The 11,991-nt window shown below is 37.6% G+C and overlaps 2 protein-coding genes across 2 annotated transcripts; one reads left to right on the top strand and one right to left on the bottom strand.

Annotated features, from left to right (window-relative positions):
- Nucleotides 1-9,837, top strand: LOC147552495 (serine/threonine-protein kinase rio2-like). The gene is made up of 13 exons (XM_086671214.1): nt 1-429; nt 502-548; nt 662-732; nt 815-928; nt 1,043-1,218; nt 1,315-1,403; nt 1,511-1,628; nt 1,776-1,849; nt 1,985-2,032; nt 2,356-2,470; nt 8,102-8,251; nt 8,963-9,064; nt 9,316-9,837. The coding sequence occupies exons 1-13, from the start codon at nt 346-348 to the stop codon at nt 9,511-9,513; spliced, it is 1,386 nt and encodes a 461-aa protein (XP_086527340.1). The 5' UTR covers nt 1-345; the 3' UTR covers nt 9,514-9,837.
- Nucleotides 9,838-10,336: 499 nt separating this feature from the next.
- Nucleotides 10,337-11,671, bottom strand: LOC147552494 (two-component response regulator ARR6-like). Its single transcript, XM_086670581.1, has 5 exons — nt 11,352-11,671; nt 11,138-11,238; nt 10,949-11,026; nt 10,777-10,847; nt 10,337-10,672 (listed from the first exon to the last, which is right to left on the bottom strand). The coding sequence occupies exons 1-5, from the start codon at nt 11,452-11,454 to the stop codon at nt 10,564-10,566; spliced, it is 462 nt and encodes a 153-aa protein (XP_086526707.1). The 5' UTR covers nt 11,455-11,671; the 3' UTR covers nt 10,337-10,563.
- Nucleotides 11,672-11,991: the final 320 nt, after the last annotated feature.

Below are 11,991 nucleotides of genomic sequence, written 5' to 3'. Positions count from 1 at the left end.
ATTATGGGTAGTCGTATGGACTACCCAACCCGAGTGAGTCACACCGACCCGGTGGGTTAGCATTAGGGTTTAAGATAGTTATTATTAGATAAACTTCACCTATATTGTATGTATCTAAATAGATTCTAATACTACTTGAATACATAAGGTTGTACATTGATTTTAATATACATGAGAAATTATTTTGTATCAAGAAACTCTCTCTCTATAGTTCTCTCTCTCTCTCTCGATTCGTGGGTTATTTAATTCACAGAAACTTTGTAATTCTTTTCTCAGAAAACCCCAAAAACCCTTTATCTAACAGTTGCAACACCAGGAAGTAGGAACACAGGAGGGTAAAGCCGGATGAAGTTAGACGTGAACGCATTGAGATATCTTTCCCAAGATGATTTTAGGGTTCTCCACGTCGTCGAGATCGGCATGATGGACGTATGTCTCTCTTTCTCTCTAATTGTCTACATAGTTTTTATCATTCCCTTTTAATATGTTTGTGTGTTTCAGCATGAAATTGTACCTACTGAGCTCATCACCCGCAACGCCTCCCTAAAGTACGTTTTCTATATTTTTTTGGTTAAGTATCACGACCATGATAATTTGCTGTTATATTGATCACATTTTCGATCACGACGTTTTTATTCATAATTACTATAATTAAATGTAGACATGGAGGCACTTACAAGGTGTTGAAAAATTGCCTCAAATACAAACTTTTGCATCATGATTCTTCCAAATGTGAGTTTGTCTATGTTTTTTTTTTTTTTACATAATGATCATTTTACTTCCTTTTTCTCACCTTCTTTTATCCTACTCGCAGATGACGGATTTCGCCTAACCTATCTTGGTTATGATTTTCTTGCAATTAAAAATTTGGTAAATTCCGGAGTTTTTGTTTCCGTCGGCCGTCAAATAGGTGTTGGAAAGGAGTCTGGTAAAAACTCTTCTGTTTTACCATTTATCCTCCTATATTCAATCTCTTCCAAGTGCTTATGAAATTTTCTTAAAATATACTTATGAGTCTTACTAATTTATTTTCATCGTATAGATATATTTGAGGTAGCTACTGAAGACGGTACGATTTTGGCAATGAAGTTGCATAGGCTAGGAAGGGTCTCTTTCAGGGCTGTCAAAGCAAAGCGTGATTATTTGCTGCACCGCAGTAGTTACAACTGGCTGTACTTGTCACGACGTGCTGCACTCAAAGAATTTGCATTCATGAAGGTTACATACTGCCTTTTCTTGTTAAGACGTTGGTGATAATATAACTATATATACATGACTTTATATTAAGTGTCATACATTTGCTTACTTATGCAGGCGTTGGAGGAGAATGGATTTCCTGTTCCAAATCCCGTGGCTCGCAATAGACACTGTGTTGTTATGTCACTTGTCCAAGGTTATTCACTGTAAGAGTTCCTTCGAGACGTTCTTTCTCTTTTTCTATGAAATGATGGTCAACGATTCTTTGGCTTTTAGTGTCATACCAACTATGGTGTTTTTTTCTTAAATACAGAGTGCAGGTGAAGCAACTACAAAACCCTGACACGGTTTTTGAAACAATTATCGGACTTGTCATTCGTTTGGCTGAAAAAGGACTTATCCATTGCGACTTCAATGAATTTAACATAATGGTATGCATTTTAGAGATTCATAATGTTTTCTTCATTTATAAGTTCTTAAAAAAAGTTTGGGCGTGTTCGGAAGGGCTTTGGAAGTTCTCACATTTCGCATTTGTTTCATTTTTATATTGGGGTCTTTGTTTCTCTGTTTTATTGTAGATTGATGATAGCGAGAAAGTTACCATGATTGACTTCCCCCAAATGGTATCTGTTTCTCATCGCAATGCTGAGATGTAAGTATATCTCGTATGTTATTTTTTGTTGAAGATCAATGTACCTTAGGTTAATAATTTATGCACCTTTACGTTGCATTTTGTTGGGCTTTCTCTAAATGTTCTATTCTGCAATTCTGCTTCTCCCCTTTTTAGGTACTTCGACCGTGACGTGGAGTGCATTTTCAAGTTCTTTTGCAAGAGGTATGGGGTGGAACTATGTAAACTATTTCATAATTGTTCGTTAGTTGGATCTTTCCTACTTGCCTCCAAAAATGTTTATTTTTTGTTGTTTGATTTGAGATGTCCCTAACCAATATGAGGCTATGAGCAGAGTCCTTTCCATTATCTATTTGGATACGAGGTTAAACAACAATGAGTTGTTTCACATTGGTCAAGTTCAATATCCACTGATGTTGAGCTCCTACATCTTTACATAGAAATAATATGTTGTTAAAATTTTGGAAGCACCATAAGGAGACAGCTTTCAGGCCTTTTTATAATTTACATTTGTCATTTTTTTCCAGGTTTAACCTCGACGAAGAGGAAAATGGCAGGCCTACCTTTTCGTGTATAGCAAAATCCAAGGATCTCCTAGACAAGAAACTTGCTGCTAGTGGTTATACTAAAAAGGACTATGAAGTAAGAATTCTTGTCTAATTTGGTGTTAAAATCAAATACTCCTTTCTTTTGTAATTATCGAATAAAGATTGTGCGAAATGAGATCCTTTTCCTTCATGGAACAGTCAAAAATATGCTCTTGCACAGTAGCACTAGTTTAAATTAGAAAAATAACCAAAGAGCGCACATAAGTGACATAAACACCGATAAGGACATAGTACGAGGTTCTAAGACATGATGAGCAGCAAGTTAAACAGAAATGTGGTGTTTACTTGTACTAGATATTAGTTTAGCTAATTATATACACTTTTTTACATCCAATCAAACGTTTATACAAAGACAATAGACATAGAAGATGTTAGAAAGGTTGTGAGTCTTAGACACTCAATTGCAACTAAAGTCGAATATCGAATAACACGAAGATGAACAACTTTGTAGATAGATTTATACTTAAAGATGAATTACTTACAACTTCTTCTCTCTAAATAAGGAGATAACAATTATGAACAACCTCTCTCTTATTCTAGGAGATGTATTATCAACTCTCTCTTTACCAAAGGAAAGACAAGTATTTAGAAGAAACTAAACTCTCTTTCTAATACTAACTCACTTTCTCTTCACTTGGCTTGCTTATGAGATGGAATAGATGGGATGAGAATGGGATGATTTCAAATTGAAGTTCTCCATCTCCTTTTATAGTGTTGGAGGAGAAATATGGTGTGGACACCTCAACAAATGAGGTGTCTCACCAACTCATGGTGTCTACTTGATAAATTGCCACCTCAAAAGATAAGAGACTTATCACCAAGGTGAGATGTCTCATTTAGAATAGTTTGTTCATGTTGCTTGACACCTCACATGGTAGTTGACACCAAGAGCTTGGTTGATGCCACCTCAAGCTTGTTAATGCCACCACAAGCTTGTTGATGCCACCTCAAACTTCAAACAAAGTATCTTTACATTCCTAACATTCTCCCACTTAAAGTTACTTTTGTTTGTAACTTCTCCATCCTATCTACTTTGCTCTTATGCTGCTCACGTTTTCTGCTAGGCCGATGGAGGATCGACACCATATAAACTTGTTACTGTCTACTGGCTTTGTTAATATGTCTGCTAGGTTCTCTTTTGTATGAATTTTCTCCATACTAATGCTTCCTTCTTCCACCTTCTCACGAACAAAGTGATATTGAACTCGTATGTGTTTCGTCCTCGAGTGAAATGCTGGATTCTTTGCCAAGTGCAAAGCGCTCTGACTATCACAAAACAGAGTTACCTTCTCTTGTTTGTGTCCAAGCTCCTCCAATAACATTTGCAACCAGATTGCCTCTTTGCTAGATTGTGTAGCTGCCACGTATTCTGCTTCCGTCGTAGAAGTGGCTACGATAGACTGCAGTTTCGAAACCCAACTTACTGCTCCTCTAGCAAGAGTAAACACATACCCTGTGGTGGATTTGCTTTTATCAAGATCACCTGCATAATCCGAATCAACATAGCCTCTAACAAGAAAGTCTGGTCCTCCATAACATAATGCAGCATTTGAAGTACCCTTGAGATATCTTAGGATCCTCTTCACCGTATTCCAATGCTCTCTACCAGGATTTGCCATGTACCGACTAACCGCTCCCACTGCTTGTGCAATGTCTGGTCTTGTACATACCATGGCAAACATTAGGCTACCCACTGCTGATGCATACGGTACTCGAGACATCTCCATCTTCTCTGCTTCACTGCTAGGACACATACTTGAAGATAACTTGAAATTAATAGGAAGAGGGGTAGAGATTGACTTACTATCTTGCATATTGAAGCGTCGCAAGATTTTCTTCAAGTAGTTTTCTTGAGAAAGCCAAATCTTCCTATTACTTCTGTCTCGGTGAATTTGCATCCCTAGAATCTTGTTTGCTGGTCCCAAGTCCTTCATTTCAAACTCCCTAGCCATTTGAGCCTTCAAAGTTTCAATACGATCTTTGCTGGGGCCTGCAACCAACATGTCGTCTACATACAACAGCAAAGTTATAAAATCACCATCACCAAATCTCTTGTTGTAAGTACAAGGATCTGCATTAAGTCTGTTGTATCCCAGGCTCGTAATGAAGGAATCAAATCTCTTATACCAACATCTCGGCGCCTGTTTGAGACCGTATAGAGATTTGTTCAACCTGCAAACCAAGTTCTCTTTTTCTTCAAAACCTTCTGGTTGGAGCATATAAATTTCTTCTTCAAGTTCTCCATGAAGAAATGCAGTTTTCACATCTAACTGCTCCAAGTACAAATCATATGTAGCACACATCGCCAGGACTACCCGAACTGTTGTAAGTCGTACAACAGGTGAGAATATTTCGTTGAAGTCAATACCTTCTTTCTGAGCGAACCCTTTCACTACTAGTCTAGCACGATACCGCTCCACTTGGTCATTGCTATCCCGTTTGATCTTGAAGACCCATTTGTTTCCGATAGCTTTCCTTCCGTGTGGTAGATGAACAAGATCCCATGTATTATTTTTATGGAGAGCTTCTATTTCTTCTTGCATTGCCGCCATCCATAGAGAAGCTTCTTGACCTTTTATAGCCTCATGATAAGTTGAAGGTTCTCCATCTTCCATTAGCAGACAGTATGCAATATTCCCTTCCATAAAATAATCTGAGTGCCAAGCTGGTTCTCTCCGCTCCCGAGTTGACTGTCGAATTAGTGGAGTTTCAGTCTCAGCTTCTTCTTGATCTTCGTGCTCTAGTTCCGCTTCAGAAGAATTTTGATCTTCTTGTTCATTTCTAACATGAACTGTACTAGTCTCTGGTTTCTCCTTCGAAGTGCTATCATTTGTATGTACTTTGTCTTCTGTAAATATCACGTCCCTGCTGATTATTACCTTGTGGGCAGTGGGATCCCACAGGCGGTACCCCTTCACACCATCAGCATACCCTAAGAAAATACATCTTCTAGATTTCGAATCTAGCTTTGATGTTTCTTGGGCGTTGTACATCACGTACACTGGACTTCCAAACATATGTAAGCGAGAATAATCAGCTGGTTTACCTGTCCACATTTGCATTGCCGTCTTCAGATCAATTGCGGTTGATGGAGACCGATTGATCACATAGCACGCGGTCTTGACTGCTTCCGCCCAAAACGATTTGTCCATTCCTGCAGCTCTCAACATTGCTCTTGTTCTTTCTAACAAGGTTCTGTTCATCCGCTCTGCTACTCCATTTTGTTGTGGAGTGTACGCCACTGTGAACTGCCTTTTAATGCCTTCTTCTTGACAAAAGGTATCAAACTCAATACCAGTATATTCTCCTCCATTGTCTGACCTTAAACACTTGATCTTCTTCTCAGATTCAAGCTCTATTTGCGCTTTGAAATTTTTGAAAACTGGAAATACATCTGCCTTCCTCTTGATTGGAAACACCCAACATCTCCTAGAGTAATCATCAATAAAAGATACAAAGTATCTTGCACCTCCTAGGGATATAACCGGTGATTGCCATACATCAGAGTGAACAAGTTCTAAGATAGTCTTGCTTCTAGCATTTGAACTACTGAACTTTAACCTGTGCTGCTTACTAGTAACACAATGCTCACAAAATGGTAAAGAAACATTTTTGAGCCCTGGAAGAAGGTTTTGTTCGACGAGAATCTTCATACCTTGTTCTGATATGTGGCCGAGTTTTTGGTGCCAAAGATTTGTTGACTCTTCTATCGAACTTGTTGATGCAACTGAAACTTCTCCCTCTTGTTGTGTTTCTCCTTGAAGCATGTACATATTAGCAGCTATCTTTTCCGCTTTCATGATCACAAGCGCACCTTTGATCACCTTCATTTTCCCATCTTCAATATGGGTTTTACACCCAAGACTATCTAATTGTCCTACAGACAATAGATTTTTCTTCAGACCTTTAACATGTCGTACCTCCTGGATAGTGCGAACGGTACCATCATACATCTTCAGTTTGATGCTCCCAATACCAGCAATCTCCACAACATGATCATCTCCCATGTACACAGATCCTCCAGAGGTAGGTTCATATTGATGGAACCATTCTCTCCGAGGGGTCATATGCCATGTGGCTCCTGAATCCATTAGCCAAACTTGAGCAAAATTTCTTCTGCCTTCATGAACTGTTGTTGCCTCGCTGTATAAAATTTCGCCTTCATCCGAGGTACCTGCTACACAACCCTGAGCGTTTGACAGCTCAGGACTTTTTCCTTCTTTCTTCTTGAGATTCCAACACTCCCTTTTGTAATGCCCTTTCTTTCCACAATAGTGACACTTCACATTCTTCTTACTCCTTGATTTTGATCTACTCTGCTTTTGACTCCCACTTGAGCCACGTTCCATTGATCGCCCTCTCATCATCGTCAAAGCTTCAGCATGTTGTGAGCTTTCTTGTCTATCTTCTTTGTTTTTGCGTCGATTTTCTTCTTCAAGAACTGCAGCAGCAATATCATCAAAGGACAGAACTTCTATATTGGTGGTAATATTGATGATGAGTTGATCATATGAATCCGGTAGACTTTGAAGTAGAATTTCCCCACGTTCAACCGTGTCCATATTATGCCCTATTGATGTAAGTTGAGAGAATAAAGTATTAAGGGTGTTGATGTGGTTTGTTACCGTTGTTGACTCCATCATTCTAAGAGTGTAGAGTCTTCTCTTCAAGAAGATTTTGTTGTGTAGTGATTTGGTCTCGTACAACTTTGTTAAAGTATCCCATATTTCTTTTGCTGACGTCTTCTCAGCTACACTTGATAATACTCCATCGGCTAGTGCTAGGTGTAGATTTGCAATAGCATTGCCATCTATCTCGTTCCACTTAGCGTCATCAAGCATATCAACCCGCCTATCTTCAATTGCCGCTAGACAATTATCTTTTCTCAAAATTGCCTTCATCTTCATTTTCCATAATGAGAAATTATTCCCATTGAATTTTTCTATATCGTACTTTGCAGCCATTATTTTGGTGTCTTCTTCCACTAACCAAACCGACAAGAACCTGGGCTCTGATACCACTGTTAGAAAGGTTGTGAGTCTTAGACACTCAATTGCAACTAAAGTCGAATATCGAATAACACGAAGATGAACAACTTTGTAGATAGATTTATACTTAAAGATGAATTACTTACAACTTCTTCTCTCTAAATAAGGAGATAACAATTATGAACAACCTCTCTCTTATTCTAGGAGATGTATTATCAACTCTCTCTTTACCAAAGGAAAGACAAGTATTTAGAAGAAACTAAACTCTCTTTCTAATACTAACTCACTTTCTCTTCACTTGGCTTGCTTATGAGATGGAATAGATGGGATGAGAATGGGATGATTTCAAATTGAAGTTCTCCATCTCCTTTTATAGTGTTGGAGGAGAAATATGGTGTGGACACCTCAACAAATGAGGTGTCTCACCAACTCATGGTGTCTACTTGATAAATTGCCACCTCAAAAGATAAGAGACTTATCACCAAGGTGAGATGTCTCATTTAGAATAGTTTGTTCATGTTGCTTGACACCTCACATGGTAGTTGACACCAAGAGCTTGGTTGATGCCACCTCAAGCTTGTTAATGCCACCACAAGCTTGTTGATGCCACCTCAAACTTCAAACAAAGTATCTTTACATTCCTAACAGAAGACTTGAAGTGGAGTGTTGTTTTGCAGTTTATTGAAGGAGGGAACCAAACAGATGAAAGTTCTGATAATTATGGTGACTGCGACGATGAGGGTGATGATGATAGTTCTGTAGATAGAGGTTGCCAATGTGCTAATAGCAACAGTTCCAACATCAGTAGCTTGGATTCATTGTACTGGGTAATGCTTTAACTCTTGTCACAAAGTACACCTATGAGTCTGGTATGAAGATTCGGTGGATCTTTTTTTTTAGTACTACGAGAACTAGGGTTGAGATGGTATCTTGCTCCCCTTGTGTAAAGGATCCGGCCCTTGTTGGTTGGATGTAAAGGGGTAGGGGGTTTTTACTTTCTGCTCGGGGTGTGAATAAGGTTGGGCACCCATGAGTACTTGGAGCCCGGTAGGGTCAGTCTGGGCAGAATTTTGATTAGCCTGTTGGACATGCAGTGTGAAAATCGGGCCAGTAAGTGAATGCAATTATCCATTACCCGTCTATTTAGTTTTGAGGCTAAATGGTCATGGACTGGTTGGGCATCGGTGTCTTTGAGCTGACAATTGGATCGGTTTGTGTCTTCGCGGACTAAATTCTCACACATATCTCTGTTTGAAAAGAAAGTAACAGAATCAGACACTTCTGAAATGAGGGTGTACACCTGCAACCAGACATGTTAACTTACTAGACCGTAGGAACCAAGTAATTGGTCTTTTTTATTATTTATTTTTACCCAATAAGAAAATGCAATCAATTTGATGGGTTACGGTTGAATATAGCCAATTTCTCAAAGTCTACATTTGGATTTACGTCTTAATACATAGTCCAACATTTAGTTTTCTGTTTAGAAAAATAACGTGCATTGACTTGATATTTATGTAATTAATTTGATATTTCAGAAAGAAACCACTGTCAATTTCAATGGCGATAACGTCTCAGAGGATAATGAGGTTTGCTCGAACATTAGAGATAAACTCGAGGATTCTCAAGAAAGTGATAAGGTACGTGTTCACTGCATATAATCAATCACCGAGGTTAAAGTGCCGAGTCAGTATCCAATCAATATCTGGTATCTGACATGGGAAAATATATAGATATTGTAGACATGTTATACACTTTGTTTTGGATTTTCTTTTTCCACTTTCCAAATGATTTAAGTTTTTCTTCTTTATGAATTGGAAATATGGAAATCTAGCTAAATAAATAGAAGAATTAATCACTTAAGGAAGATATATATTTCCATTTGTTTCAGGAGGAAGAAGATGGTGGTTCAAGTTTTGAAGACCCGGAACTGATGAAGCGACTAAATAAGCAAAGAAGACGTGCAATTGCAGCTGCAAACGGAGGAGGGAGGAAGATCATTGCCTCAAGGAACTCATACAAAAACAAAGGCGGGAAAGCTTCTTCTAGCAATACCAAATTACAGAAAAAGCAGTTAACTGGTTGGTGATGTTGGTGCAGCCGCATTCAGACCAACCATCAATCCTTGGGAAGAGAAATAGGATTAGGTCAGTGGATAGTAATAGTAAGTATCTTCATAGACAAATGTATATATTAGCCTGACTCGCAGTCCCAATTGACTTGAATCCGAGTTAGTTAAATTGTTAAAATTGGTCAGATTACAAAGGCCTAACTTATCTATTTTCAAATTTCTATTGCCTATGAGATGTAAGATAATACTAATACCTCCCTAATTATCCCTTAAGCACTAGCTCTTGTACCATTTTATAGAAACCATTGGGATTAGCTCCTTGAAAAGCGTCTTACAAGGAAATTGATGGCATTGCCCAACACTTATCTACTTCGCAAATTGTAGTATCCGAACGATGTGGGATGATGCTAATTTACATCTACTCCATTTAAAATTTAAGTCTGTTCTTTTATCTACATTCATATTGAGATTTGAGTTTCTTAGCTCTGAAATCTTGATGAGAAAGTAAATTCACCCTAGTTAATTCCATGTTGATACTTTACACTTGAAGCTCCTTTTCAGTTTCTAGGTGGGTACTAGTGCATGCCACTAATCACTACAAATCCCCAAGCGAAGAAATTTCCAGAGACTCGGGGGATAAAATTTGCATAGAGATCTTGATTTGTTGGCTTGAGTCTGTTAGGGTGGGATGTTCTTACTAATTTTGTGCATACAAAAGTTTCTAAAATGCTAACTCTGAAATGAAGACGTGCGTCTTATTTCTGAAATCGCTCTTCATTCTAATATTATGAATTGAATTTAAAAGAAACAAAATTAATGAGAAGAACAAGACACATAGGAATGGAAAAAAGTAGTTTTATGATTGATATTACTGCATATAAAAGATAAAAGTGATGATCACAAAACACATACGAAAAAAAGAAAAAGAAATCAAATTGTCAAGAAAACAGAAGACAATTGAGAAAAGTTCTATCGACCCTTAAAGTAAGTTATGGTACAATTAAATGGATCGGTAGTCTCTCTTATAGTAGTCTTCGAACTTCAAGAAAGCAACAAAAGAATCAAAATCTACTTCTTTTCAATATTCTCCAACTGCATTATTGTTAGCATAAGCCACTCCACTTTAGATCGATCCATTGGTTTCATACAGTAATGAGTTGCTCCTTCTAATGTGCATCTGATCAAGATAAAAATAGCAACTTTTCACTAGTAAAATTTGGAAAATCAAGAACAGTGAATTGGGGGGTAATCATAGTATCTATAATGATGCATGGTTTATACCTCGTATGGCGATCTTCATCATCGACAGTATCAATTACTACAACATGAACGAATTCCGTGCCTGAGTTTTCCTGCAAATTTATATATCATTAACAAAATCAGTTCATTTCTAACTAATGAAATCACTAATTGAAAACCGAGACAAAACAAATTACAGATTATAATTAGTTACCTTGATACTTTGGAGAAACTTATAGACGGTCATCTTAGGCAATTCGAATTCCGTAATCACTAGAAAGATATTGTGAATCTGTTTAAGAGAAAACCATAATTATGAAAGATTAAATTCTGAATTTAGATCTCAATTCTTTTACCAAGATTAGTGAAAAAGATTAAAAGGCAAAAAGGAAGGAAAAACTACATTATGTGGAGATGTATCTTGGCTGATTCTTGGTGTCTTCAACCAAAATTTCAGTCTTGAAATGGCATCATTTGGTGAAGAATCACTAGCACATCTATCTACTGCAAACGATTCAATCGAAAAAACCCCATAAGAAAAAAAGAAGAGAAGATTAAAGAGAGAAAGGATCTGAATCAGGGTTTGATTAGAATTGAATCTAAAATTCTAAATTTACCATTGGGAGATAATTCTCTGATGAAGTTTGTAGTCTCGGTTGTCAAGTTTGGATCACCACTGGGACTTACTATCAAGACATTCCAAACAAGTTGAGAACTCATTTTGAGTTTTAGAGAGAGAAACAAGATGTTAATCTCACAGTAGTTGAAACTTAAGAGAAATAGGGTTTCAGTTTTGGTGGATGTTAATGATTTAAGAGAAACTTTATGAACTTGAGGTGAGAGAAATGAGAAGCCATGGTCAACTATTTATAACACTTCAAATGGAGAATTGGGGTAGAAATTTCTGGTGGGATTTTCTGTTATTTGAACTAGAAGTGGTTTATTTCAGTTGGGGTTCGGTAGTTATTAAAGAATGCGAATCTTGAATTTTGGATCAATATGAGTGGGTCAATTATAGAAAGTTGAGTCAACAATAGTTTTGATGTTTAGTAAGATGTGACCATCTTTGATCGAACGGAGGAGAGGTAGGACCAGAGAAATTAGAGTGGACCTCACAATAGCGAATCATGAAATAGTAAGAGTTAGTTTGGGTGTGAATCAAGAATTAGTAAACAATAAGTTTAAATGTTAGTCTGTTGGTAGTCTCTTAAAAGTTGGTTAAAACTACCTTAAGAGCACCTCCCATGTATGGGCTGG

The sequence above is a fragment of the Eschscholzia californica genome, unplaced genomic scaffold (assembly GCF_041429995.1).
Source record: "Eschscholzia californica isolate CP2 unplaced genomic scaffold, dmEscCali1.0.p SCAF_3, whole genome shotgun sequence".
NCBI lineage: Eukaryota > Viridiplantae > Streptophyta > Magnoliopsida > Ranunculales > Papaveraceae > Eschscholzia > Eschscholzia californica.
This window is presented reverse-complemented; position numbering and strand designations above follow the sequence as displayed.